This window comes from Enhydra lutris, unplaced genomic scaffold (assembly GCF_002288905.1).
Source record: "Enhydra lutris kenyoni isolate GAN:26980312 unplaced genomic scaffold, ASM228890v2 scaffoldscaffold66, whole genome shotgun sequence".
NCBI classification, from domain to species: domain Eukaryota; kingdom Metazoa; phylum Chordata; class Mammalia; order Carnivora; family Mustelidae; genus Enhydra; species Enhydra lutris.
Window position 1 is genome coordinate 4,317,903 of NW_019154150.1, and position 26,428 is coordinate 4,344,330.

Sequence of the window (26,428 nt, forward strand, 5' to 3'; positions counted from 1 at the left end):
TCAGGATTTGACTGGGTACCCTACCTTCCAAATGAGGTTCAGGACTGCACTGGGAGCCAGCTGCTCAGGCAAGAGTAGAAGCATGTACATTGTATGTGCTGAGGTAGGGAGGGCATCTTCTGTGACCTTGTGGCTGGATGAGCCTTCCCCAAGGGAGTGGGTAAGGGTAGAAGGGGAACCTTGTAGGTCTGGGGAGAAGGGGGTACCAGTCAGGATCCAGTAACAAACCCCATGTCTCAGTGGCTTAAAACAATACAGGTCATTTCTTCCTCACACTGTGTATATATAAATATCTCAATGGCAGGTTATCTGGGGGGTTCATGTTTCCTATACTCTGTGATTCTGGTTCACAGAGCAGACACCATCTCACAGGTTGTTGGTTACTGGGCCAAAGAGGGCCAGAGAGCTCTAGATCTGCACTGTCCTACGCAGCCTTGTGTGGTTATTTAAATTTAAATGAATGAAAATTAAGTAGAATTTAAAATTTGGCTTCTCACTCACATTAACCACATTCCCAGTGCTCGATAGGTGTGCGCAGTTAGTAGCTACCCTATGAGACAGTGCAGCTAAAGGGCACTTCCATCAGCACAGAAAGTTCTCCAGGACACGGCCTTTCTAACTCCAGAGTCTCCTGCCACCATGTTAGTGCTCCTGCCCAGAACTAACTTGCATCCTTCTTTTTGTAACTTGCACGGCATCCACAGTCCTACTATGTGCCCACAAGGGGGAAAGAATCAGAAGTATCTGGGGGAACAAATGACCACCAAAGAGTGGATCCTGAGTCAGATTTTGGATCAGAATGTGGAAGGGGAGAACATGAAAGATCACCCAGACAGACAGAGGGCAGCTTGTGGGGAACTCGAGCTGCTCTGTGTGCCCTATGACATTACTTCCCAACCCCAGGCCTTGACCCTGCCCAGAAAAAAATGCCCTTATACAGTGGTCTAGGGGCTACATGCCTGACAGAGGGTAGGGGTGAGGGAGACCGCAGGAGGGATTCAGGTTAATCTTATGGATAAACTCTTCCTCTGGTCAGGAACCTTGAAGGCATTCACAGAGGTAGGGGGTTAAGAAGTCTCTCCTGGGTAGAGCGTGGCAGAAGCAGACTGATGTGTATCATGAGGTTAGAACAGTTCTGTGCCAAGGCTGGTGCATGGCAGAGATGACCTCTAAAGGATCCTGCTCCATTGGAGAATTGGCCCAGAAAACCAGGCCTGGCCCTCCCCCCTGCCTTTCCTGTTCACTTTAGCTAAATAGATCAGAAGGAAAAAGTCTGTTTGATTTTAACCTCAATGCAGGACACTGGAGATTACATTTTCCACGGAAAATGTCAGCTGTTGCCTAAAATAGGACGAGGGAGAAAAAGCTAGAAAATGTATTTTTACTGTTCATCATCACTAGCCATCAGGGAGATTCAAATTAAAACCACATTGAGATATCACCTTACACCAGTTAGAATGGCCAAAATTAGCAAGACAGGAAATAACATGTGTTGGAGGGGATGTGGAGAAAGGGGAACCCTCTTACACTGTTGGTGGGAATGCAAGTTGGTGCAGCCTCTTTGGAGAACACTGTGGAGATTCCTCAAGAAATTAAAAATAGAACTTCCCTATGACCCTGCAATTGCACTACTGGCTATTTACCCCAAAGATACAGATGTAGTAAAAAGAAGGGCCATCTGTACCCCAATGTTTATAGCAGCAATGGCCACGGTTGCCAAACTGTGGAAAGAACCAAGATGCTCTTCAATGGACGAATGGATAAGGAAGATGTGGTCCATATACACTATGGAGTATTATGCCTCCATCAGAAAGGATGAATACCCAACTTTTGTAGCAACATGGACGGGACTGGAAGAGATTATGCTGAGTGAAAGAAGTCAAGCAGAGAGAGTCAATTATCATATGGTTTCACTTATTTGTGGAGCATAACAAATAGCATGGAGGACATGGGGAGTTAGGAGAAGGGAGTTGGGGGAAATTGGAAGGGGAGGTGAACCATGAGAGACTATGGACTCTGAAAAGCAATCTGAAGGGTTTGAAGAGGTGGGGGGGGTGGGAGGTTGGGGGAACCAGGTGGTGGGTATTAGAGAGGGCACGGATTGCATGGAGCACTGGGTGTGGTACAAAAACAATGAATACTGTTATGCTGGAAATAAATTAAAAAAATGATTAAAAAAAAAGAAAATGTATAGGTTATATGTTTCCCTCCTGGGTTCCTGCAGTCCGGTGGGCTGCTTGATACTCTCCATGGTTCAGCTGCCAGGTGCCCCAGGTCTTCCTCACCGATGGTTTTGGGAGAGGGCTCCCACAGGAAAACTCTTTGCTGATACTTGAGTGAAAAACAGGTGGGCAGATACAAGGACCTGTGTCAAGAAGGAGGAAGAAGAAGGGAGAGCCAACCTAGGGTAGGGGCTCAGAGTCTGCATTGCTGACAAGCTCCCAGGTGATGCCAATGCTGCTGGCCTGGAAACTGTACTCAGCAGCAGGGCTCAGGTAGGCTCAGTCTGGGAGGCGCCCCAGACAGGCCTCAGCAAGACCTAAGCTCAGCCTATGGAGAGAGAGGCCCATTGGAATCCACCCTTTGAGGCCCAGCTCCTGCCTCTTCCCATAGACCTGCCTATTTGCTGTGTGATCTTGTTCAAGTCATGTTTCCACCCTGGATCTCAGTTCTTGCAGCTGTGAAACAGGGTAAACACCTATCCTGTCATCCTTTGGGCTGTTGGGAAGGAAGATTCAAAGACTTCAGGTACCCAGGTAGCCCACTCTGTCTGGAATAAAAAGTGATTCAGGAAATGTAAGAGATAGAAATAGAGCTTGTAAAGTGACAGCAGGTCCTGATGGTGTTTGGGAACATCATTCCTCAGAATGTTCTGTGGGTTGCAGACTGGACATATGGGATGCAGCTTGCCCCAAGTAGAGGGGCTGGGAGGGGACAAGTTGAGACTCAACCTCCAGGAACTGAACCATGACAGGTTAGACACTGCCTGGGATGCTGGCTGCTGAGGTCATGTCGGAGGGAACCCACATAGGGCAGGGCTCAGCTGTCTGGCCTGGCCATGCTGTAGACCTTACCTCAGTGCTCCTGGAGGAGCAGGTATGTCAGAGGTGGCTTGGACTGATGTTCTCAATTTGAGGGAGGGACTCCCTTGCTGTGGCCATGTGGGGCCTTGAATAGGATTGTGCAGCCATCTGAGAAAGAGCACTACAGGGGAGCTGTCAACTTACTGTGATCTCAGTGGTCCCGTCTCTCCTCCAGTTTGCTCCATTACTCCTCTGTACATGGGGGAGGGACTAGAAGGGCCCTCCTGGCTCTGGTCTTGTCAGGCCATACCAGATCTTCCTTAACCAGGGTGGGATGAAGTGAGTGGAAGAATGGAAGCCTCTGGGCTAAGACCATCCATTCTGTGACCTCAGAGAGCTGTGGGAGCATATCTAGACCATTATGATGGCCCGGGTAGGCACAGCTGGGAGAGACTACTGAGACTTCTCCATGGTCCTACTACATAATTCAGTATTTCTCTTCTCTCCTCATGGCTTCTGTGGCTGCCTGGATCCTGCAGAGCTCCCAACTGAGGAAGGTGAGTCTTGGGCCAGGGCGGGCTGCAAGGCCTTGAGCCATTCACTCTCGGGTTGTGTCCCTCCCTCTCCCCAACAGAGTGAGGATTTGCTGACACGCACCCCCCACCAGTATCACCCACCTATGCCTCTAAGGCCTCAGGCTCTTGCTCTTTGAATGGTAGGGAGGGAGTGGGCCAGGTAGTCTCCTAGGTGGTCCCAGCTCTGAATGAGGGTAGGTCAGTTGGTAAGGGACCCAAGGTTTACATGGTGCTCCGATTCTCAGGGAAGTCCCTGTGGGAGCTGGTGCTGAAACAGTTTGAGGATCTCCTGGTGTGCATCCTGCTGTTGGCTGCCCTGGTCTCCTTCTTAAGTAAGGCCTCATCACACAGCATCAGAAATCCTGGAAGGGAAAGCAAGGTTGGGGCAGTGCTCAGAGGCCCAGACTCTGAACCAGAGGTCTGTTCTCTCAGCCATGGACATCCCTGGGCCTCTACCCATCCCCTTCCTTGCTCAGACTTCAGCTTCCCTTGCCTGAACCCTCAAAGCCTGCCCCCTACACACTGGACTGCTCCCATCTGTCCCCTTCCACTCTGGCTGTCAGAGTGAGCTTTCAGAAGCACATGTATGATCCCTGCCCCTCCCCGTCTTAGGGCAAGCTTTCTCAACCACAGCGCTGTTGACATTTTGGACCAGATAATTCTTTGTCTGGAGGCTGTCCTATGAGCTCGGGAATATTTAGAAGCATTCAGAAGCATTCTGGACCTCTACCCACCAATGCCAGTGGTACCGCCCAGTTGTGACAGTCTAAAGTCTCCAGATATTGCCAAATTATCCCTCGTGGAGAGCCCCTTCCATGGCTCCCAGTGCCCCACAGAAGAATTTGGGTCTTAACCTCTTACAGCTTGTCTGTGGCTGCTTTCCTTTTGCCCTTCCCCCATTCTTACTGCCTGAACCCCTCCTGGACCTTGCTGGACCATGGGGAGGTGGAACAGTACTTGTCACTGATGGCTGAGCAGCAGAAATCCAAAGGTAATGCAGGGAAATGGCCACCTTGAGAGTGGATGCAGTTCCTGCTCTTGGCCCTGTGCCCAGCAGGGCCTGGGGAGGAGACCTCATGTTGGTGACATGGAGTGCAGGGAAGCAGGGGCCCAGCCAGCTGTGTCTGGCCTTCCTGGCAACTGTTCTTGTGGAAACTGATGACTCTTACAGAGAAAAAAGCCTGTCAGTGCAGGTGCCTTATAACAGCTTAGCTAAAATGGTGTCAGCACCCCTCCACAGTTCGATGGACACTCTGAGACCTGTGGAAGGGAGTGAGAAGTACCCACTTGGGCCAAGAGGTGGGAACAGGACTTTAACCAGGTATTCTACCTCTAGGCCTGGGTTCTGGTTGGAGTTATGCCTCTCTGGCCGATGGACTTCAAAATGAGCCTGTAGCGGGAGCACCTGGGTTTGCTAACACACAGACTGCTGGGCCTCACGTCAAAGTTTCTTACACAGGAAGACTGGGATAGGCCCTGAGAATTGTGTTTTTAGCAAGTTCCCAGGGGATACTGTGGTTGCCAGTCTGGCATCAAACTTGGAAAACCACAACTAGGCAGAGAGACCTCCAGCTGTACAACTGCCCCACATCCTGAAAGTTGGCTGGGTGGGGCATGAATGGTGGCAGTCACTACCTACAGATAAACCAAGGCCTCAGTGCAGCCTTCTCCCAGCCCAGGCCTCCCCAGGGCTATGTCTTCCAAGGCAGGAGGCAGCAGACCCAGGGTATAAAGGAAATAGAGAGCAGCCCCTGGGCCACAGAAGAACCCCAGCTCACCAGCTCTGACTCCATGGGTCCTGGCCTGCTTCGAAGAGGGCGAAGAAACCACAACAGCCTTCGTGGAGCCCCTGGTCATCATGCTGATCCTTGTGGCCAATGCTATCGTGGGCATATGGCAGGTGGGAGGCACAGAGGTGGGCCTGGGCCTTCAGGTGTCCTGGCTGTTCCATGTGACCGCCACTTGGTGTTAAGAGTCCTGCAGCTCCATCCCTGGCCCCAGGGATGTCATTCTAAGGGGTCAGCCTGCAAGGGCCAGTGAGGGCAGACCACCTACCTGCCTCCTGTTCTATAGGAACGCAATGCTGAGAGTGCCATTGAGGCCTTGAAGGAGTATGAGCCTGAGATGGGCAAGGTGATCTGCTCAGACCGCAAAGGTGTGCAGAGGGTCCGCGCCCAGGACATCGTCCCTGGAGACATTGTAGAGGTGGCAGGTACACTGGGGGTGTCTTTCCATTATGTGATGCTGGTGAGCCCTTCCCTCTCTATACTCCCATTTTTCTGGCTATATACACAGAGCAGGGAGCTGTGGGATCCTTCCAAAGCTCTTCAGCCAAAACCTCGTTGGACAGATCAGGACACTGTGAGTGAAGGAGCAGCGTCTATCTCAGGGATCATAGCCTAGGCCCCTACCTCTCACTCTTGGTTCCTGGCAGTCCTCCTGGCTCTGCCAAGGGGTGGTGCCCAAAGCCACACTCAGCCACTCTCTCCACAGTGGGAGACAAAGTACCCGCTGACCTCCGCCTTATCAAGATCAAGTCCACCACCCTGAGAGTGGACCAGTCCATCCTGACAGGTGAGGCCCAGAGACCAGGGCTGAGCAGGGCTGAGCAGGTCCAGGCATGGGGGTGTCTTCATGTAGGGTTTCCCATTTCTGATTCCATGACCAGGTGAATCCATGTCTGTCACCAAGCACACAGATGCCATCCTAGATCCCAGAGCTGTGAACCAGGACAAGAAGAACATGCTATTCTCTGCAAGTTCCTGGGATGGCTTGGGCCTTTGTCTGGACACTGATAGTAAAAACTTTAACATTCAATCAGTTAAAGCCCTACAAGAATGAACATAATCAATTATTGACAATATGTACAAATTTATAGTACTGGTAACAGCTTATGTTTACTCAAGGCTGTGTGCCTGCGACTGTTCTAAGCCCTTTACGTATATTTAGTCCTCACGGTGCTTTTAAAATAAGTACTCTTGTTATTTGTATTTTCCAGGTCACACAGCCAGTGAATGGTAGAGCTGGGATGTGAACTCAGACATTCTGACTCCAGAGCTTTTCCTCTTACCTGCTAGGCTTATCCTGCTTTAAGCTGGAGAGGGACAGAGCTAGCCTATAATCACCCAATGGAGATTCCTCTAGTGATAAGGGTTGCCAAAGTGGTGGAGTCCATTTCTCAGATGGGAAAACCAGCTCAGCGCTGGTGGGCATGATAGGCCTCTGGGGCCTCAGAGAGAGCACTGATGCTTATAAGCTGCCCAGAAACAACCTGAAGCTGAACACGGAAGCCACAAGGATGGGTCAGGCCATTTGGCCATGGCCCAGGGCACCAAGTTATAAGGCTAGAAAACATCCCCAGAAGCGGACAGAAATGGAGAAAACAATATTCACCCAGAGTTCTTAAGGAGACCCCCCACTGCTTAGATGTATGGAAGCCTTAGACAAGCTGCTTTGAAGTGGGGAGGGGACTCTACAAGGCAAGATCAAGCATCAGCACCTGTCACTAGGCAGCTTTCTAAGGAAGACGCTCTGGCTAACTGCAGATTATTTCCTGGCTGAGGGGCTTGCAAGTGGGTGGAGGCATGGGGGAATGGAAGTTTCTTTGCTCAGGACTAAGGAAGAGAAGCTGAGGTTACGAGAGGTCCCTACCTTTTCTCCAGCCTCAGCACAGGGCACCTTTCTGAAGGGTACCACGTCATTAGCCTCCTTGGAGCAGCTCCTTTCTTGAACCATTTTATAGAAGAGGACACAGAAGCTCAAGGCTAAGTAGCCTTTTTACCGGGACTTAGGGATTTTATGCGGGCCTTGGGAGTGGATGGACTTAAGCTCAGATTTTCTGGATTCTTCAGCAAATATTTACAGATCATTTACCTAGATCACAGTCAGCCTGGCACTCCCATGTGGCCACGTTGGCTTTTTACAAATCACATTTTTATAGGTTGGTATTGTGCTGTGCTAGTCGGTCACATAGTCTGTATTGGTCCAGTGCTTCATGTGCCAGGCCTCATGATACGCACTGGGGATACAGTGCTGAACCAAGTCCTTGCCTTCATGGAGCTAACACTGTCATGGGGATGACAGCCACGGCTTAGCACTAGATAGCTTCATAAGCCTGGGAGCATTGAGTGACATGGAGAAAAAAACAAGCCAAGTAGGGGGATAGGAATGCTATTGTAGCCTGAAGAGGTCAAGGGGTCCCAGGCCCCTGCTGGGATGCTAAGCAGCCCTCCTTGTCTCTCTGTTGGCCAGGGCACCAACATTGCATCAGGGAAGGCCCTGGGCATGGCAGTGGCCACAGGCCTGCACACAGAGCTGGGGAAGATCAAGAGCCAGATGGTGGCAGTTTAGCCAGAGCAGACGCCACTGCAGCACAAGCTGGATGAGTTTGGGCGGCAACTATCCCATGCCATCTCTGTGATCTGTGTGGCTGTGTGGGTCATCAACATTGGCCACTTTGCCAACCCGGCCCATGGTGGCTCCTGGCTCTGTGGCGCCATCTACTACTTGGTGGCTCCTGGCTCTGTGGCGCCATCTACTACTTCAAGATTGCCATGGCCCTGGTGGTGGCCGCCATCCCTGAGGGCCTCCTGGCTGTTATCACTACATGCCTGGCTCTGGGCACATGGCGTATGGCACACAAGAATGCCATTGTGCGGAGCCTGCCATCTGTGGAGACCCTGGGCTGCACCTCCGTCATCTGCTCTGACAAGACAGGCACCCTCACCACCAACCAGATGTCTGTGTGCCAGGTCAGTGGCTGCAGCCAGCTTGGGGTCCCACTGGTGTTGCTGTGTGATGCTCAGCAGGCTGAACTCCTTCTTGGGGCTTCCTCCAACTCCTTTTTGGCAGGGGATGGAGGAGAGAACCTGTGGGCTGCCCGCAAGGTGGGGAGCAGATCCAGTTTTTCATGGGGCAGAGCAGCAAGGTCTGGCCAGATGAGTATCACTAGGACCCAGATGTCACTGTACGGCCCTGGCAGGTCATTGTCTGTGAACCTCAGTTTCTTCATCTGAAGTTTGGGTATGCAAGCTTGGACAGACAACCATAAAGGATACTGCAGAGGGTCAACTACAGCCTTGGCATCTGAGCCAAGCTGGGCCTGGACCCAACCAAGTTCTGTCCCGCTCCTCCATCACTCCACAGTTGATGCCTGTCACCAGTCACCAGATATGCCAGCACCAGTGACCTGGGCAGGGCTGGGAAAGGAATTATTCATTTCCTGGCCTTCAATTCCAGATCCTGGGCTTGTTGCCTGTATGTTCCAGGCATTCTGGCTGAAACTCCAGTAGGCCTATGGGGCAGAGGGGTGGGTGGGTAGTGGTGAATGCTGTGGGTTTCCCACCCCTCTTAGATGCCCAGTCATTCTTCTTCCACCTCTGCTCCCATGATCTGCCCACTGGGAAACTCAGACTCTGTATCCAAAACCTTGAAGCCCAAAACCTTGGGGAAGGGGAAGGAAGCCCTGCCACAGGGGAAGGGGCACAAGCAAGTTTTATATTCTGCGTCCCCTGACCTGTAAAATCTCTAGGAGGACTTCATTGGAACAGAGTGTTCCTTCATTAAAATAAAGGTTTGAAAAACATACTACAGGGAAGTTGTAGAGGCATTACTTGCTGGGAGGGGTCCGAAGAAACTTGACTTCTCAGGAGGTATGCTGGCTGGAGGGCTTCTCTCCAGTCCCCTCAGGAGTAGGGAGGGGAGCACGAAAGAAGGGGCATTTGTTGAGCACCTACTGTGTGCTGAGCTGGCCATTGACTTGGAAATGTACACCAAGGCAATTTCTAGGAAACAAGAATTATCTCCTTGGTAAAGCTGGCTTTCAGGCAAGAAAATGGGCCACCCTGGGAGGGGTAAAGCCCTGACACTGAGGTGCACAGGTAATGGCTGGGTGACCCAGCAGGCCCTGTAGGCAAGAGCTCGCTGTCTGAGAACACCTTTGGGCAGGAGTCTGTGTCTCAGAGCAGTATGTGGGTTTCCACCCTTAGAGGCCAGGAACTCATCCTTTCAAGGGGAAAAGAGGGGCAGCTATACTCGGATCCCACTCTCTTCTCCTGTTACCAGTGGAGAAACTAAAGCTCAGGTGCTCAGCCAGGAGTCACATGACAAAATGGGCAAGGATCCAGGCTTCCTACCCCATGTGAGGGCTCCATCCAGGACACTGAAGAATCTGCCATATACCCCTCAGGGGTCCAGAGCAGAGGTCCTGCCTTGGCCTGAACCCAACTCTTCCAGACCTTGGCAGGAGGGAAGGCCAACAGCTTCTTTAGGGGCCCAGAGGACCCCACCTTGGGTCAGGCTTTATTCAGAGTGGCTGCCCAAAGAGGAGAGAGGTGAGGGCTTGCCTAAGCATGCCTCTGTGCTCCCCAGATGTTCGTGGTAGCTGAGGCTGAAGCAGGCTCCTGCCGTTTGCACGAGTTCACCATCTCAGGCACCAATTATGCCCCAGAAGGTGAAGTGTGAGTGCTGGCCAAGGGGTTGCAGGTGGGCAGGGTTCCCCGGTGACCTGGGCTACACCAGAGAGCTCAGAGAGCTGTGAGTGGGCAAGACTTCCTGGGGTGGGACCGAGAGGCCATGCACCTCCCAGGGATGGGGACAAATGCCCTTGTACCAAGACCCAGCCCCACAGGAGACAGGAGGAGTGGCTCGTGCGCTGTGGGCAATTCGATGGGCTGGTGGAGCTGGCGATGATATATGCCCTGTGCAATGACTCAGCGCTGGACTACAGTGAGGTGGGACCCAGCTCTCTTCTGTGACCTCACTAGTGTCCAGGTGCCCAGGACAGACCATTCTCCCAGAGTCTCAAAACTCCCAGGATTGGCAGTCCCTGCCCCTTTGGAGTGCCACACCCCAGGAACACTGCCACCCCTGAACACCCCCGCTGCCCCTCCTTTTGCACACTGGCTTTGAAGCTGTTCCCTAGGGCTCTTGGGCTGTGGAAGACTAATGTAAAGGACTGTAGTGCCAGGGTGTCTAGAGGAAAAGATTTGGGAAATAGGACTAGAGAGGGTGTTTAAATTAGAAGACACAGCCCAGGAAAGTCCCACAAGTCATAACCTGATGTGATGTAGGCAGTAAATGCCCTTACCTGCTGCTGGAGCAATGGAATGGAACATGCATGAAGATACTCCTGCCTGGGGAAAGGACTTGACCAGACCAAATCACGTTCCATAATAAGCTGAAGGCAGTAGACAGCCACCAAGTGGTTTTGAGCAGGGAAGTGATATGGTCAGAACTGCATTAACAAAAGATCACCTGAGCTTCTGTGTGGAGGATGGAACAGACGGGGCAAGACTGGATTCAGGAGCCCCTGTGTGGTCCTCCAGGTCAGAGAGTTGTTAGCTAGGGCTTCAGGGAAAGGGAAGAAAGCTTGGGTTAGAGATTTAGGATGTGACTTGGTGACTAGGTAGGTGAAAGAGAGAGAGGGTACCTCCTGGTTGCTGTCCTGGCTGGGACAGTCACTGGAGTGGCAAATATAGGGAGAAGGGGAGGTGACTTGAGGGTCACTAAGGAACCAAGTCCAACAGGCAGCAGTTAGATATGTGGGCTTGGAGTTCAAGGGAAATGTCACTGCCAGGCTGGGCACTGGAAGTCAAGCACATGAAAAGTGGGGAAGCATGGGGTATATGAGGCCTCAGGAAGAAAAGGTGGGAGAGAAGGAGCAGGGCCTGGACAGCAGAGTCTAGAAAGAGGAATGTGGGGAATTTGGGGAAGGAGGCTGAGAAGGAGCCTGCGGAGAGAGAGATGGATGGCAGGAAGGATCCATGTTTACTGATGCCTGGGTGGGCAGGGGGCGCGGCATGGTCAGAAGGGAAGGAAAGTCTCAGTGTCAGACACTACTCAGACCCCATGTCAGCTGGACTGGGAAGGGCCCCACTGGCTTGGTGCAAAGGAGGTTAGAGGTAACTGTGGTAAAGGGAGCTCCAGGGGTCAGGGAGTGAGTGGGAGGTAAGGCTTGGGGGTCCCCTGGAGGAGACCCTGCTATTCACACCCTGTATTCTGGGCCCCACCAGGCTAAGGGCATGTATGAGAAGGTGGGAGAGGCCACAGAGATGGCTCTGACTTGCCTGGTGGAGAAAATGAATGTGTTTGACACCAACCTATAGGCCCTATTGCTGGTGAAGCGAGCCAGCGCCTGCAATGGGGTGAGCAGAGTGAGGGCTCCAGCCGCAGGCCTTGTAGCTGGGCTTCTGGGCATCTAGAGAAGAAACAGAAAAGGACAAGGTCTTGGGAGGTCTCTGGGAGGAGGACGGACCTCAGACCCTAATAAGACTTGGCTAGAGAGAAAAGAAAGGAAAAGACTGAGTATGGGCAAGGACCCAGAGTTGGGAAGTGCACAGCATGGTCAGGAAGTGACAACCTTGTGGCATTTCTTAGGCTGAAGAGGGAGATGGGGGCTCAAATGTCAGGATGAGAGAAGGGATAGACACCATCCCACAGGGAACAAGAGGCTCTTTTCCAGGCAGCTGGAAAGAAAGCAGTTAGGGCTCCTGGCTCTGCCCCTCACATCCTGACCCTTCTGACCCCTATAGGTCATCAAGCAGCTGATGCAGAAGGAGTTTACTTTGGAGTTCTCCTGAGACAGAAAGTCCATGTCCGTATACTGCATACCTACTAGCCCTGGCCTGGCGGCCCAGGGCAGCAAGATGTTTGTGAAGGTGGGAACTGCCTAACTGGCCTGGAGCTTCTGTGCATGAGGAGTCCCTGGGAGAGCTGATCTTCAATCCTCTGACGAGCTAGTGACTATAATTATGGGGGACAGAGGGAGGTGTGAGGCCCATTGTCAAAGCAGTGAATCTGGAACGAGGGTGGTCAGCCCGCCATGGGGAAATGGGGACAGGATCCAGTCTTGGTGGAGATAAAGCCAGAGCCAGGCACCAAGGCCTGCCACTCACCATGGTCCCAGCTCTAGACTGAGAAGCATTGCCTTGTCACATGACTTTGGGGTCTCCTATGCTCCTCCATGGGCCTCAGTCTCCCCATCTGAATGGCAAGATTAAGCTGGAAGGTCTCAGAAGGCTTTCACCTCTGAATGGGGTATTGAGGTAGTTGGTGCCCATCTTTGGTGCTACATGTTCTGGAAACTGAGTCCTAGGGAGGGAAGTTTCTCATCTAGACTTCTGCCCATCGCAGGGCCTCTCACTGCTTTTCAACCTGAAGTAGGAATGACAGCCCTAACTTCACAATGAAATGGAGGTCCTAACCCCTTTTGAAATGAAAAGTCTTCTGTATTGGGATCTCAGGCCACTTTGAAAACTTAGCATTTGGGGTGCTCTTTGGAGGAGAGGGAGGAGGCATTGATGGAGCATTCAGAAGCTATTCCCAAGGTGAGAATAGGAGCAAGACCCCAAGGTGAGACTCCAAGGCTGCTGAGGAACCTGTCACCCCCAAGAATACCTTCCCAGAGCCACACCTTCAGCATGGCTCTATTTCTGGTGCCCAGGCAGGGCTCAGCCTGCCTCCCGTTGCTGAGACCCCTACAGAGTTGGGATCCCAGCAGTACTGGATTGGCAGTGTGGCAGTGCCTGTAGGAGGGCTGCCAGTTCTATCCCCACCTCTCTAAATGCTGCAGCAGACCTTCTCAGCCTTGAGTTGGTAGGGGGAGGGTGCCATCCAATGGTCAGCCACAACCCCCATTCCTTTTGGGTTTCCTCACAGTGAGGTCCCCTTGGTTCTCACTCTGAACTTTCAAAGAATGGAATCTGGTCCTTATCTCACTTTGTGTACTCTTGGATGGCCTTTTCCCATTCCTGGGCCTCAACTTCCTCAGTTGGGCAAGAGGGGAAGGAAGGGGTCCTGACTGACAGAGTTGCCTCTCCCCTCCCCCATGATACAGGGGTCTCCTGAGAGTGTGATTGAGTGCTGCAGCTCAGTCCGAGTGGGAAGCCACACGGTACCTCTGAATGCCACCTCCAGGGAGCAAATCCTGGCCAAGATTCGGGACTGGGGCTCAGGCTCAGACACACTGCACTGCCTGGCGCTGGCCATTCGGGATGCACCCCCATGGAAGGAGGATATGCAGCTGGATGACTGCAGCAAGTTTGTGCAGTACAAGGTGGGTGGCAAAGCAGAGCCCCTGGGCTGGGAGCTGTGTGTCTCCCTGCAAAGGCTGGGTAGGTAGGAGGTTGAGCATGGGCTCAGACCCCACTTGCATATGCTCCCTCCCTACAGATGGACCTGACTTTTGTGGAGTGTGTGGGCATGCTGGACCCCCCAAGGCCTGAGGTGGCTGCTTGCATTGCACGCTGCCACCAAGCTGGCATCCGTGTGGTCATGATCACAGGGGACAACAAAGGCACAGCTGTGGCCATCTGCCACCAACTTGGCATCTTCGGGGACACAGAGGATGTGGTAGGGAAGGTCTACACAGGTCGCGAGTTCAATGACCTCAGCCCTGAGCAGCAGCGCCATGCCTGTCGCACAGCATGCTGTTTTGCCCGTGTAGAACCCGTGCACAAGTCCCAGATCATAGAGAACCTACTGTCCTTTAACGAGATCACTGCCATGGTGAGGCCACAAGATGGGAGCCTAGTGGAGGTGGGGAGGTGTGGAGGGAACACTGGCCATGGAGCTTAGCAAGAGCAACCCATACAACCTCTGCCTCTGATTCATTCTTATTTTTTCAAACATTTTATTACAAAAAAATCTCAAACACAGAGAGAAGTGAAAATAGTTTTATAGTGAACACCTGTAATATCTATGATCTAGATTCTACAAGTAACGTTCTATTTGCTTTGCAAATACCTACCCATCTATCCAACTTTAATCCATCTTTTCTTAAATAAATTTCAAAGTAAGTTGCAGATGTCAGTACACTTCACCCTCACATAATTTAGAATGCATGCTCTAGAGAGGAGCATTTTTTTGTGGTTCTATTTTTTTTCCTTTTTGAGGCAAAACTTACATGCAATAAAATGCACAATCTTGAGCATATCATTCATTTGATGTGTTTTGATAAGTGCAGACACACCTTTGCATGTCATCCAAACCATTATCAAGATGAGGAACATTACTACGGACACAAGAAGTTCCCTCATGTACCTTCCCCATCGGGCTCCCCTCTCACAACAGGCCATTTTTTTCACCATAAATTGCCTGTCCTCGATTTTCATATGAATGGGATCATATAGTATGCACTCTTGTGTCTGGCTTTTTTCTTCTGAAATTTATCCATGTTTTTTGGGTATCAGTAGATGACTGCTTTTTTTATCATTAGTAGCATTCCACCATGTAAATATAACCACAATTTATCCATTCACCTTTGGATGGACCTTTTGTTTGGGCCCAGTTTTTGTCTCATTCTTGATTACAGACCTATTCGCAACACTGTCTTGATTCTTGACCCCAGTCTCACTCCTGACCTAGCCTCTGTTGATGTTCACCCCCACTCCTTCATCTTGACTTTAATGTTAACCTGTGACCCAGTCTTGACCTTGACACTGAGTTGGTCATCAATCTTGACTACAGTTTTAACCTGGTTCTTGACTTTATTTTTGACCTTCATGTTGACTTGGTTCCTGACCTTGAACTTGACCATCTTAATCTGATTTTTACTTTGAGCTCAACCCTGTCATGGGCTGCAGTCTTGACCTGCACCCTGACCTGATCCTTGACATTGATCTTGACCCCTAACCCAATATTTTATGTAGACCTCAACTTTAAATGGCCTCTAATCTTGACCTTGATTGCATCTCCAACCTTGACTATGACATCACTCCTGATGTGGACCATAACCTTGATTTGGCATCCGATTTTGACTTGACCTTTACCTTAGTCTAATTTTTAGTTTTGAACCTGAGTCCATTGTTGACCTTGACCTTCACCTTGGCTCCAAACTTTACCTTAGCTATCACGCTTACCTGGTCCTTTAAATGAGCCACAGCCTAGACCTCATCCTTGACTTAACCTTAATTTTGTCCTGAACCTCAATTTCATCTTCTGTACCACATCCAACCTGAATTTCATCTCCACCATGATCAGAGATCCACCTTATTTCCCAAATCCACCTCACCAGGAAGATGAGAACATTCAAACTGATCTCCTCTTCAAAATTGTGCTGGTCTGCAACCCTTGCCTTCCCTTAAGCCTCATCCCCAGCCCAATCTCTAAGTTCATTTTCAACCTCACCATTTTTCTATTCAGCTGTCTGCTTCCTTGGGGACATCTCCTGGGTTTGGGGATAGGCTTAGTTGAGAGAGGTCAAGGAAGGAGAGTGAAGTTCCTTAGGCATGATCCTACCTAACTTGGCCCCTAGACTGGAGATGGGGTGAATGATGCCCCAGCTCTGAAGAAAGCAGAGATTGGTATTGCCATGGGCTCTGGCACAGCTGTGGCCAAGTCAGCAGCCGAGATGGTGCTATCAGACGACAACTTTGCCTCCATCATGGCTGCAGTGGAGGAGGGCCAGGCCATCTACAACAACATGAAGCAATTCATCCGCTACCTCATCTCCTCCAATGTAGCCGACGTTGTCTGGTGAGGCCCTGTATTTCCTCTTCCCAGCCTTCTGGACCAGCTCTAGGTCACCAAGGGAAATGCCTGATCCTGGGATGGGGCTATAGGGATTGAGGGACACATATCCTGCTCTGGCTGGGGCCTTCTAGGATCTCACCTCAAAGAGGGCAGGGGCAGGAGCTCCTCATCATTCCTCCAGAGGTCTTGGTGTACGTACTCCAGCCCCCAAGGAGGTGCCTAAAAAGTCCCCTATCATCCCTCTAGCCATAATTCCTACATTCAGAGTTGGCAAGATGTGAGAACTAGCTGCTCTTCAGGGCAGTAATGTGTTTACATGTGTACATGAATGTGTGCACACAGCTGAGTGTGAGCATGATGTGTGTGTACCCAAGTGAAAAGTGTGTGTACACATGTGCATGTGTGCTTTTGTAAATCTTTGGGCATACGTATAAGCACAGAGGATTTGTGCCAGTATATAATTTGTACATTCTTGGGTTCATATGTGAGAGATGCCTATGGGGAATGGTGAGCACATGTTTGCCTGGACACATGTGAATTCTGCCATCTCTACATATCCAGATAAGCATCTAGGTTCTTGTGTTTGTGTGATTGTGTGGCCTGTGCTAAGTTTTGCTCCTGTCTGAAAAAAAAAAAAAAAACCCTGTGTATGTACCTAGGCATGTGTTGTCCACATGCATACATGCCCTAAAGGAGTTATGGCTTAAAGAGGAGAGGCCTAAAGAGCAGATTTGTCCAGGCTCCAGACTTGAGATTGGGAGCAGGAGTGACTGAGTGTGTGGCAGGACCATGCACCCACATCAGAACTAGCAAAGTGAGATGGGGTTCCTGTGGAGACAGTAGGTGAGCTTCCCAGCCTGGGGTATGAGTAGGAGCAGGACCTTCCAGTTGCTGGGGACTAGAGCCTATGACTCTGGTTCCAGCATCTTCCTCACGGCAATTTTGGGCCTCCCGGAATCCCTGATCCCTGTGCAACTGCTCTGGGTGAAACTGGTGACAGATGTTCTACCTGCCACAGCCCTGGGCTTCAACCCACCAGACCTGGACATCATGGAGAAGCTGCCAAGAAACCCTCATGAGGCCCTCATCAGTGGCTGGCTCTTTTTTCGATATCTGGCTATTGGAGGTGAGTGGGGCCCTCAGTGGAGTTTCTTGAGAGTTTCTATCATTTAGGCTTGCAAAGTACAGATAGTATGACTGAGCCTGTCTTATGCCAAAAGAAATTGTGGACTCATCCAATGGGAAAGACTAGTGCATGCCTCAGGTATGGCTGGATCCAGGCCTCAGTTTGTTGGCACGTTTTGGCTCTGCCTCAACTCCATGCTTAGGCAGGTGCCCCTTGGAATGGAAGGATGGCTGCTGCAGCTGTAGCCCTCATGTTTACTCCATTATAACCCAAATTCAACAGAAGAGAGAGCTATCCCTCAGTAATATGATAAAAGTCTCAGGCCCGTTCTTGGCCCACATTGGGTCACGTGCTTATCTCCTAGCTAATCACCATGGCCAGGGGTGTGGCAGATGCTGATTGCCAATCGGGGCCCACCATTGTTACTAGGGACAGGTGCTTGCAAACCACGGGGCTCAGAGAGGGAGAAGGTGGTTCCCTGACAGAGGAAATTCAGGTGATTATTAGGAAAGGGAAATGGTTGCCAGAAAACCACAGCTAGCCACTATAGCCAGTTTCCTCCTGTCCTCCTTGCAGTGTACGTGGGCCTGGCCATGGTGGCTGCCGCCACCTGGTGGTTCCTTTATGATGCCAAGGGACCTCACGTCACCTTCTACCAACTGGTAAGCAAGGACGGCCAGGGACCATGTTGGGATTATTTTTGAGGTAGAACTCACAGCCCAAGTAGTTGTTGGAGTTCCAGGGGAAAGGGATCTGTAACCCCATGGTTGGCCTTGGCTGTGCCTCCCTACCCCCATACACATACATAGACATCCACCATCTAAGGAGCTGATCTCAGAAGCCACTGGGAACTACTAGAGATAGCAACCGAGCTCCTGAGCCAGAGAAGTGGTTACTCCTTCTCCCATTCATTTGGTTAGGGGGCTAGCAAGGGGCATAACTGTGCAGAAGTATCTTACCTTTATCAGGGAACCCCTGATAAATTGAGGGCTGTAAATAATTGAGGGCTCAGAAATATGAACCCCTGAAATGTAAAACTTCAGGCAGAGGGCCGAAGAAAGGGGACTGAGAGTGGAAGGAAGGAATCTGCCAGGCTCCTCCTCCACCTCTGTAACAACACACTTCTTGAGAAAGGGATCCACTGACCTCTTCAAGTCACCTGGTTAGCTGGTGCCCACAACAGAGCTAGCTTAGCTCAGCATAGCTCTAGAAGCAAGCAAGGAGACCCCTCAGCAGCTGTCTGTCAGTCTGTCCCTCTGTCTGGGCATTTCCTTTTTTATTTTTAAAGGTTTATTTATTTATTTGAGAGAGAGAGAATAAACATGGGGTAGAGAGGAAGAGGGGAAGGGAAAAAGAATCCAAGCAGACTCCATGCTGAGTACAGAGCCCAATGCGGGGGTCAATCTCACAATGCTGAGATCACAACCTGAGCCAAAACCAAATTGGGCACTTAACTGACTGTGCCACCTGGGCACCACTGCCTGGGCATCTCCTTTACCTCAAAGAATGTTTGCACCAAATCTAGCAAAGCCAGTTGTGAATTTTTCATTTAAAGCTGAGAGCTGCAGCGATTTAGGATCTTCTTCCTCTGATTGTACCTGTCTTTGTTACCTTCTTGTAGATAGAAGAGCTCAAAGGGGGTACCTGACCCTTTGCCATGTCACTGGCTGTCGTCCCTGGGAGGCTCTGTGATTTCGGGCATTATTGCAGTATTCACATCTAGGTACAGGTAGCTCAGGGACACTTTCCTGGTACCCACTAGCCCTCAAGCATGTGGGCTCTCCGTCCTGGCAGCAGTGCAGAGCACAGGCCCACACTCTCATCCCAAAGGCTGATGCCCCCCAGCCCTTGGCAGAAAGACAACTCAGGCCAGCCTTAGGCACCCTCTGCTCATTTAGCTCCTATGGGAGCAGCAAGGTATAGAGCAATGGTGTGCTGACCATCCTGTCTCTGCCTTCTTCTGACACTCTCTCTATTACCCTCCTTTATCAATAGATCTCAAATGTCCCAGGACAGCCCACCCGCACCCTGATCTTTCTTCTGAGCCTAGTCCCATATATCCAGGGGGTATCTCCTCTGGGATGTCCTATAGGCCCATTACACTTAACAAAATCAAATCTATCACCTTTCTCCAAATAATCCCTTTCCTTTACCCCCATCTCTGCTCTACTGCTGACCTGGTCACCCATGCCAGACAGCTGGAGGTCATACCCCACACCCACTACTCATTAGTCCCCAGTCCCATTGGTGCCACCTTACCAACTGTCTTCAGGTTATTCCATTTCTCATTTATCTGTCTGGCCAAGAAATGGCTAGTAAGCATCGACTGGATGCCAGTCACCAAGCAGACCAAGGCCCCACAAAGACCTGGGAAGAGCATGGAAGTGGCAGTCACATTTTAAGGTGAAAAGCTTCAGCTGGGGTCCTGGGTGGCTCAGCTGGTTAAGCGACTGCCTTCGGCTCAGGTCATGATCCTGGGGTCCTGGGATCGAGTCCCACATCGGGCTCCCCCTGCTCTGTGGGGAGCCTGCTTCTCCCTCTCCTTTCAGCCTAGTATTCCCCATCTTGTGCACGCTCTCTCTGTATCAAATAAATAAATAAATGTAATAAAGAAATAAAATTTTTAAAAAGAAAACAAAAGAAAATCTTCAGCCAAAAATATATAGGTGGCTGTGGGACTTAGAGGTGGTCAATGGTTAGACCTAAGGTAGAACTTTTAGCTTCGGTTGTTGGAGTTTCAGCAGAACTGCCTAGAACCGCTCTTGGTTCCTGAAGGAAGCTGTCAAAAGGCAGCAGAGTGGTTAAGAGCACAGAGCATGGAGCCTAGTTCTGCTGCACACTGGCTGTGTAACTTTGGACAGTCTATTTAATGTCTCAGTTTCCTCATCTATAAAATGGGTAATAATGGTCCCCGCCTCAGCCTCATAAGGCTATCAGGAGGATGAACGGAGTGATTTCTTGTAAAGTGCTTAGACCAACATTTGGCACGTAGTAAGAATTGTGTAAGTATTAATTATATTAATGAAATACAGAGAAGCCCATGTAGGATAAGGTAAATAGGAAATAGCCAGGGAAGCAAAGGGAAGGAGTAGGCAGAACAGTGGCGTCACCCAGAGAAAACAAGCCCCCACCCCCACAAGGCTCACAATGAACCTATGAGACCAAAGTTCTAGCCCTGAGTACCTTCTAATAAACAATTCAAGAGGCCAAACCATGACTCATGACCAGGGGCACAATGCTCAAAAACCCAGAAGGTCTGAATGGGCAGGGCGTTTCTCTATAGCAACATCTCGATATGATCCTGTTTGTCTTTTTTTCACCCTGCACATGCATAAGGCTCCAGGCTTGCACAGGCTCAAGTGGGAGGTGTGTACACTGCATTCGTATGCACATGTCTGTGTAGGCCATTAAGATCTGGGAAAGTGGGGCCTGACCAGAGTGGTACAATAAGAAGTGGCCCTTGGTCTTCCTGTTCTCTGGGTGGAATCAAATTTCAGGACATTTTCTTTGCTCTATGATCAGTGCCAAATAAAAACATACACTTGTTCCAAATACTGGAGCTTGATTTTGGAGAAACTCTCCCTGTTGATTTAAATGAGACAAGAATCTCCATCTCTTTGTTAAAATAAGAAATCTAACCAAGCCATAGACTTTTAGAAATTTTCATCCTGCATGAGAGAGAAGAGGAAAGTCTTAGCGGCTCCTTCTGGCTGACAGTCACCTTACCCATATTTATGAAGTGTGGGAAAATGGATCTATTTACTGGACAGGAGCTCAGACAGCCTGTCATCGTATAGATTTCTCTATGAGGGTGGATCCAGTTTTTAAACCTTTAGCTGAAAAGATCTCTGTGTTCAGATGATAGTCCAGAGAACAAATTTATGTTATTGGAAGAAGGAAGCTGTTTAACTGTTACAAACATTCACACTCATCCCAGTATTGTGGAAGAAAACAGAGTAGTTCTCACGCATGTCCTCAGCTCAACATCTTATCACAGAAGAATCTGTAAGTGAAGTCTATGAACAGGAAGAACACTGTCCCCTGGGACTGCAGCGGCAGTGGCCACATCCTCTATAGAGCCCTGAGATCTTCTTCTTAATTATGAAGAAGCCATGTAGTAAGCCTGCACCTAGCAATTTATTAATCCACATTGTAAGCAAACGGCGAGTCTGGTAGAGCTCAATTTCAGTGGCAGAAATGGAGGGAGATACAAATGGAATCTTATTTAATAGCAGTGATTAGGGTACATGCAGCCTTTTCTACCCACCAAAGGTGAATTCTATTCAAGCAATTTGGCTAATTGGCTTTCATGTACATTTACTTATTCCATGGCCCCAGTAAGTGACCACCCCCACTCCTGCACCTCCGATATTCCAGGCACCTTCAGGGTAGAGCCCCCATATCCTCCTCCCTCTCAGCCCAGGGCCCTCTTCTGTCCTCCCCATCCTAATGCTAGCTGCTCTCCCTCTGTCCCTCCATACCCCTGCCCCACAATGGCCTGCCTTTTTCTCCAGCACCATGTAGCCCCTCCTTGGGCCCCATCCTTGATCAGTGCCCCTCCTTGGGCCCACCGCATGGCAGCACTTTGCCCAGTGGTTGTATTATGTTCTCAGATGGGGGTTGAAGATGGAACCAGGCTTCCCTCTTCCCACACACTGGCCCCTCCCCTGATCACTGTTTTCCCTAACCCCACCCCACCCCACCTTGGTGCCCTCAGAGGAACTTCCTGAAGTGCTCCAAGGACAACCCACTCTTTGCTGACATTGACTGCGAGGTCTTTGAGTCACGCTTTCCCACAACCATGGCCTTGTCTGTGCTGGTGACCATTGAAATGTGCAACGCCCTCAACAGGTGGGCTAGGTAGAGGGGCCTGGAGCTGGGGCTGAGAGAGTGGGAGTGAGGCCTAAGTTGGGGGACTGAGGGTCAGTCAGGGCCCAGGTCTGAGGATCAGGGGGGTTGGGATTAGGGCCTAAGTGTCAGAGGGTCCCAGAGTGGCTTTTGAGAGTAAGTGGGGCCAGAATTGAGATCTAGGGAACAAAGAGGGCCATGATCGGGGCCTGAATAAATAGAGGGGCCAAGATTGGGTCTGAGGGACAGAGAAAGGGCATCCAAGCCCTAGGACAGGCCACTGGGACAGGGGGCTGAGCAAATAACTGTGACCCACCCCTTCTGGCTACACCGGCCTCCCAGAAGTGCCCCAACCTATAGGCCCAATTAGGGAAATGCTGAAGCCCAGGCCACCCCCACGCCTCCACATGGGTGGATGGCTGCCCACAGCAGGGCATGCTCACATCCGGGCCTGCAGTGAGCACCCTGTGCCCTTGGCAGTGTATCAGAGAACCAGTCGCTGCTGCGGATGCCACCCTGGCTGAACCCTTGGCTGCTGGCCGCTGTGGCCATGTCCATGCACTTCTTCATCCTACTGGTGCCACTCCTGCCCGTCAGTTTCCACCCTGCCCCAATCTTCTTCTGTGACAGGGTCCAAACCCTCCTGCAACAGCCTGGCCCTGGGTTGGTCACTGGGCCTCTCTGGGCCCTTTTCCATGGAGGACTGGGAGTGGAGAGATCTTAAGATGCTTGGTACAGACAGCTTGTGCCTTGGGGACCCTCAGATTTGGGAAACTGAAGAGGCAGGGATAAGACCTCTTGCTATGGGGACTCTCCCGATGCCAGGGTGGGAGGAGACTATGTTCCTCCCCAGCACAGAATCCCACCCACTTATCAGGCAGGACCAGGAAGATTTGGTAATTGGGTGAGGGGGGGGAGGGCAGGCACTCTGGTAGAGGAACCAGGGTAGACAAAGACCTGGATGTGGGACCTCAAGGAGCATCTTAAAATTGCTCATGAGGAGTCCATTGTAGCCCAAGTGTATGAAGCAGATAGATTGTGGGGGCATACCTTTAACCACGCCCCCCCCCGCCGCAGCTTATTTTCCAGGTGACCCCACTGAGCAGGCGCCAGTGGGTGGTGGTGCTCCAGATATCTCTGCCTGTCATCCTGCTTGATGAAGCCCTCAAGTACCTGTCTCGGAACCACATGGATGGTGAGTGGGAATCTCCAGAACCTCCCCTCCCTGTTTGTTTCCAGCCTGCTTCCCTGCCCCCTCCCTGCCTGCCTCTGCTCCCAGGCTGCAGCCTCCCTGTCTGTCCAGGAAAAGAAGTATTCTTGGATCAGCAAGTGGAGGACAAGGAGGGGCTCTGCTCTGGTGACTAGGGCTTGTGGTATCAGCAGGGTCTTATGGCCAAGAGCACTGCTCAGAGCCCTGCTCCCTCGTTCTCCTCACTCACCACCAACCCTGCGTGCCCAGGCCCCCTGTACCCTTCTTTGGGCCTTGGCCTCTAGATCCTCTAAACCCAGCCTGTCTTTAGGCATGCATTCTCAGGACAGTCTCCTGGGCATGGAGTGGGCAGCTACTGACCACCTCTGGGACCCCAGACCACACTGGATTGCCCTCTTTGGTGTCACCTCATAGGAGGGTAGAAGAGGGGGTTCTCTGTTTCTGAGCTCACAGCTCTGGGTCTACCTTAATCTGGTACTGGAGGGAAAATGGCAGTCAGGTTTGGGGGCAGCGTCGCAGGGGAGGCTGGGGACCCCTGCTGGCAGAGGAGCCTCAGAGAGTAGGTGATTCTGAACCTCCCGAGGGTGAGGGAGCCAGGATCTTCTCACTGTCAGAGCTGCTTAGAGTGAGAAGCAGGGGCAAAAAAAAAAAAAAAAAAAAAAAAAAAACCTCCCTGTTCCTGGGAGTGCGAACCAAGGCAGTAGCCCCCAGGCCAGGCTGCTGCGGAGGGTCTGGATTAGGCCCAGCAATGGCCAAGGCCTGCCCTGTAGCAGCTGGGTCCTTGAGGGCCATCTCTGGCAGGGATGTGTCCCAGCTTCGGGAGGGAGTCTGAGTTGGAGGGTCTATAAATAGATCACCTGCTTGTCATTCCATAGGGGCCAGGGCAATTAATCGGCTCCTATCTCCCACGCTGGCCAGTGCTCCTGGGTGCTGCAAACATTTTATCTTATTAAAGAGGCCAAAACAAGTCAGCCTCCTCTCTCTGGGGAAGCTGGCCCACCGCAGGTCTGTCCATAGCAGACACACACAGAGAGGCTTACCTGAGGGTAGAAGTAGGTACTCAGCCAATGCAAGACATTGTTAGAGCACATGGGTGAGGAAGCAGGAAGCAAGGCAAGACATTTTGCCCCCTGTGTGGTTCTTTCTGACCCACTCACTGTGGATACTCTTAGGGAGCTGAAGAAGGTGAAATAGGTCAATCACCGAAAACTCCATTCTCGGAGCCCAGGGCCTCCACATTTCTGGCTGAATCACAGAGGTGGTCTAAGGAAATCCACCCACCAACCTTGATTGCACTAACTCACCTGAGAAGTCAAGCCTCATTGGCAGCTCAGGCAGCTTCTCTGTCTTCCTTGAGAGCTTTCCCTAGCAGCCACAACTGCCAAGGAGTTCAGCACATTTTCTTAAGAAAACTTAGAAAATTTCTTAGCCAATGGGGAAGAGGCTGTGTCTCGGGCACTGTTCAGTCCCGGCTGCTGGGTGGTGGAGGATTTGGGAGGGGGCCCCTAACAGGATGGATCAGATTGGAAGGAGCAATCCCTGCTGGGTCAAGGGTTGGAACTGATTTCTAGAAGCGATAAGTCTGAGCAGAGGTTTGAAAGGGGAGGATGGAAGTTGGTGGAGAAAGAGCTAAGCAGCATGGTTTGGCATCTCTAGTGGGGCTGGGGGCTCAGAGTGCAAGGTAGAGAAGTAAGGCTAGAGTGTGAAAAGGGCCTTGAATGCCAGATTAAGGACTCTGGACATTATCTTCAAGGCAGTGAGAACCACAGAAGGGTGGAAGCATGGAAGGGACTGGGATAACATGGAGGACACATGGGAGGGGCAAGGCAGGGAGGCTGATGGGTTGTGTGGAGCTGATCTCAGGGCAGACACTGAGTTCAGCCCAGAGCGAGCTGGTTCTGGGCAACACCTCCACCTCCACCATGAACCTGAGATGTTGACTATGGTCCTGGTGAGGCTTGGCTTGAAAGGGTGGTGCCCTGCTCTAGGGAGTGGCTGTATGGGTGTGAACTGACTGTGTTGAAAACATGAAGAGTCGCATATACGGCCCTAGTCTCAGGTGTCCATACAGGTGAACATAGGAAAGTCTGTGTTCAGTGAAACTTCTTCAGGTGGACCCCCTTTTGCGGCAGTGTACTCACAGTTCAGGAAAGAGGATAGAACAAGGACGGACTCTAGGCAGGTTGTACACTCTGTGTTAAGGGTAGGCCACGGCCCTTAGGCTTCCAAAACATGGAATGGCAGAGCACGACCTGTGGTCACCCAAACTTTCTACCTCTGTCGAAAACTCTTCAATCGTAGTGAGGGAAGTGTGCCTTAGGACGGAATCGCTACAATTTTGAGATGGTCGAACCATGGAAGCTGTTGGATCTGAATGTGTTGAAAATATGAAGAGTCGCGTACAGAGCCCCAGACTCAGACGTCCATACCGGTGACCATAGGAAAGTCTTTGTTCAGTGAAACTTCTTCAGGCTTACACCCATTCGTGGCAGTGTCTTCCCAGTTGAGGAAAGAGGATAGAACAAGGACGGACTCTGGGCTGGTTGGATACTCAGGGTTAAGTGCAAGCCTTGGCCCTTAGGCGTCCAAAATATGGAATGGCAGATCACGAACTGTGGTCATCCAAACTGTCTACATCTCTCGAGAAGGCTTCAATCCTGGTAAGAGATGTGTGCTTTAAGACAGACTCAAGACAGTTTTGAGAGGGTCGAAAGATGGAAGCTGTTGGAATGGACTGTGTTGAAAACATGAAGAGTCGCGTACAGGGCCCTAGTCATGGACGTCCATACCTATAACCATAGGAAAGTCTCTGTTCAGTGAAACTTCTTCAGGTAGACACCCATTCCTGGCAGTGTCTTCCCAATTTAAGAAAGAAGACAGAACAAGGACGGACTCCAGGCAGGTTGCATACTCAGGTGCTAGTGCAGGCCACGGCCCTTAGGCTTCCAAAACATGGAATGGCAGAGCACGAACTGTGGTCATCCAGTAAACGTCTGTCGAAAACTCTTCAAATGTAGTGAGGGAAGTTTGCTTTAGGACAGACTCGTGAAAGTTTTGAGAGGGTAGAAAATGGAAGCTGTAGGAACTGATGGTGTTGAAAACATGAAGAGTCGAAGACTTCGCCCTAGTCTCTGACATCCATACCAGTGACCATATGAAGGTCTGTGTTCAGTGA

General features: G+C 51.0%; 1 protein-coding gene across 1 annotated transcript; it reads left to right on the plus strand.

Annotated features, from left to right (window-relative positions):
- Window positions 1-5,379: 5,379 nt before the first annotated feature.
- On the plus strand, window positions 5,380-24,085 carry LOC111159008 (sarcoplasmic/endoplasmic reticulum calcium ATPase 3-like). The gene is given in 20 exon segments (XM_022521370.1): window positions 5,380-5,498; window positions 5,672-5,810; window positions 6,092-6,172; window positions 6,267-6,352; window positions 7,850-8,110; window positions 8,146-8,349; window positions 9,968-10,056; window positions 10,227-10,329; window positions 11,611-11,742; window positions 12,130-12,255; window positions 13,434-13,652; window positions 13,769-14,104; window positions 15,852-16,072; window positions 16,993-17,195; window positions 17,772-17,857; window positions 21,913-22,046; window positions 22,524-22,635; window positions 23,121-23,238; window positions 23,553-23,653; window positions 23,837-24,085. Coding segments are annotated over 20 exon segments (3,042 nt in total). The 5' UTR covers window positions 5,380-5,456.
- Window positions 24,086-26,428: the final 2,343 nt, after the last annotated feature.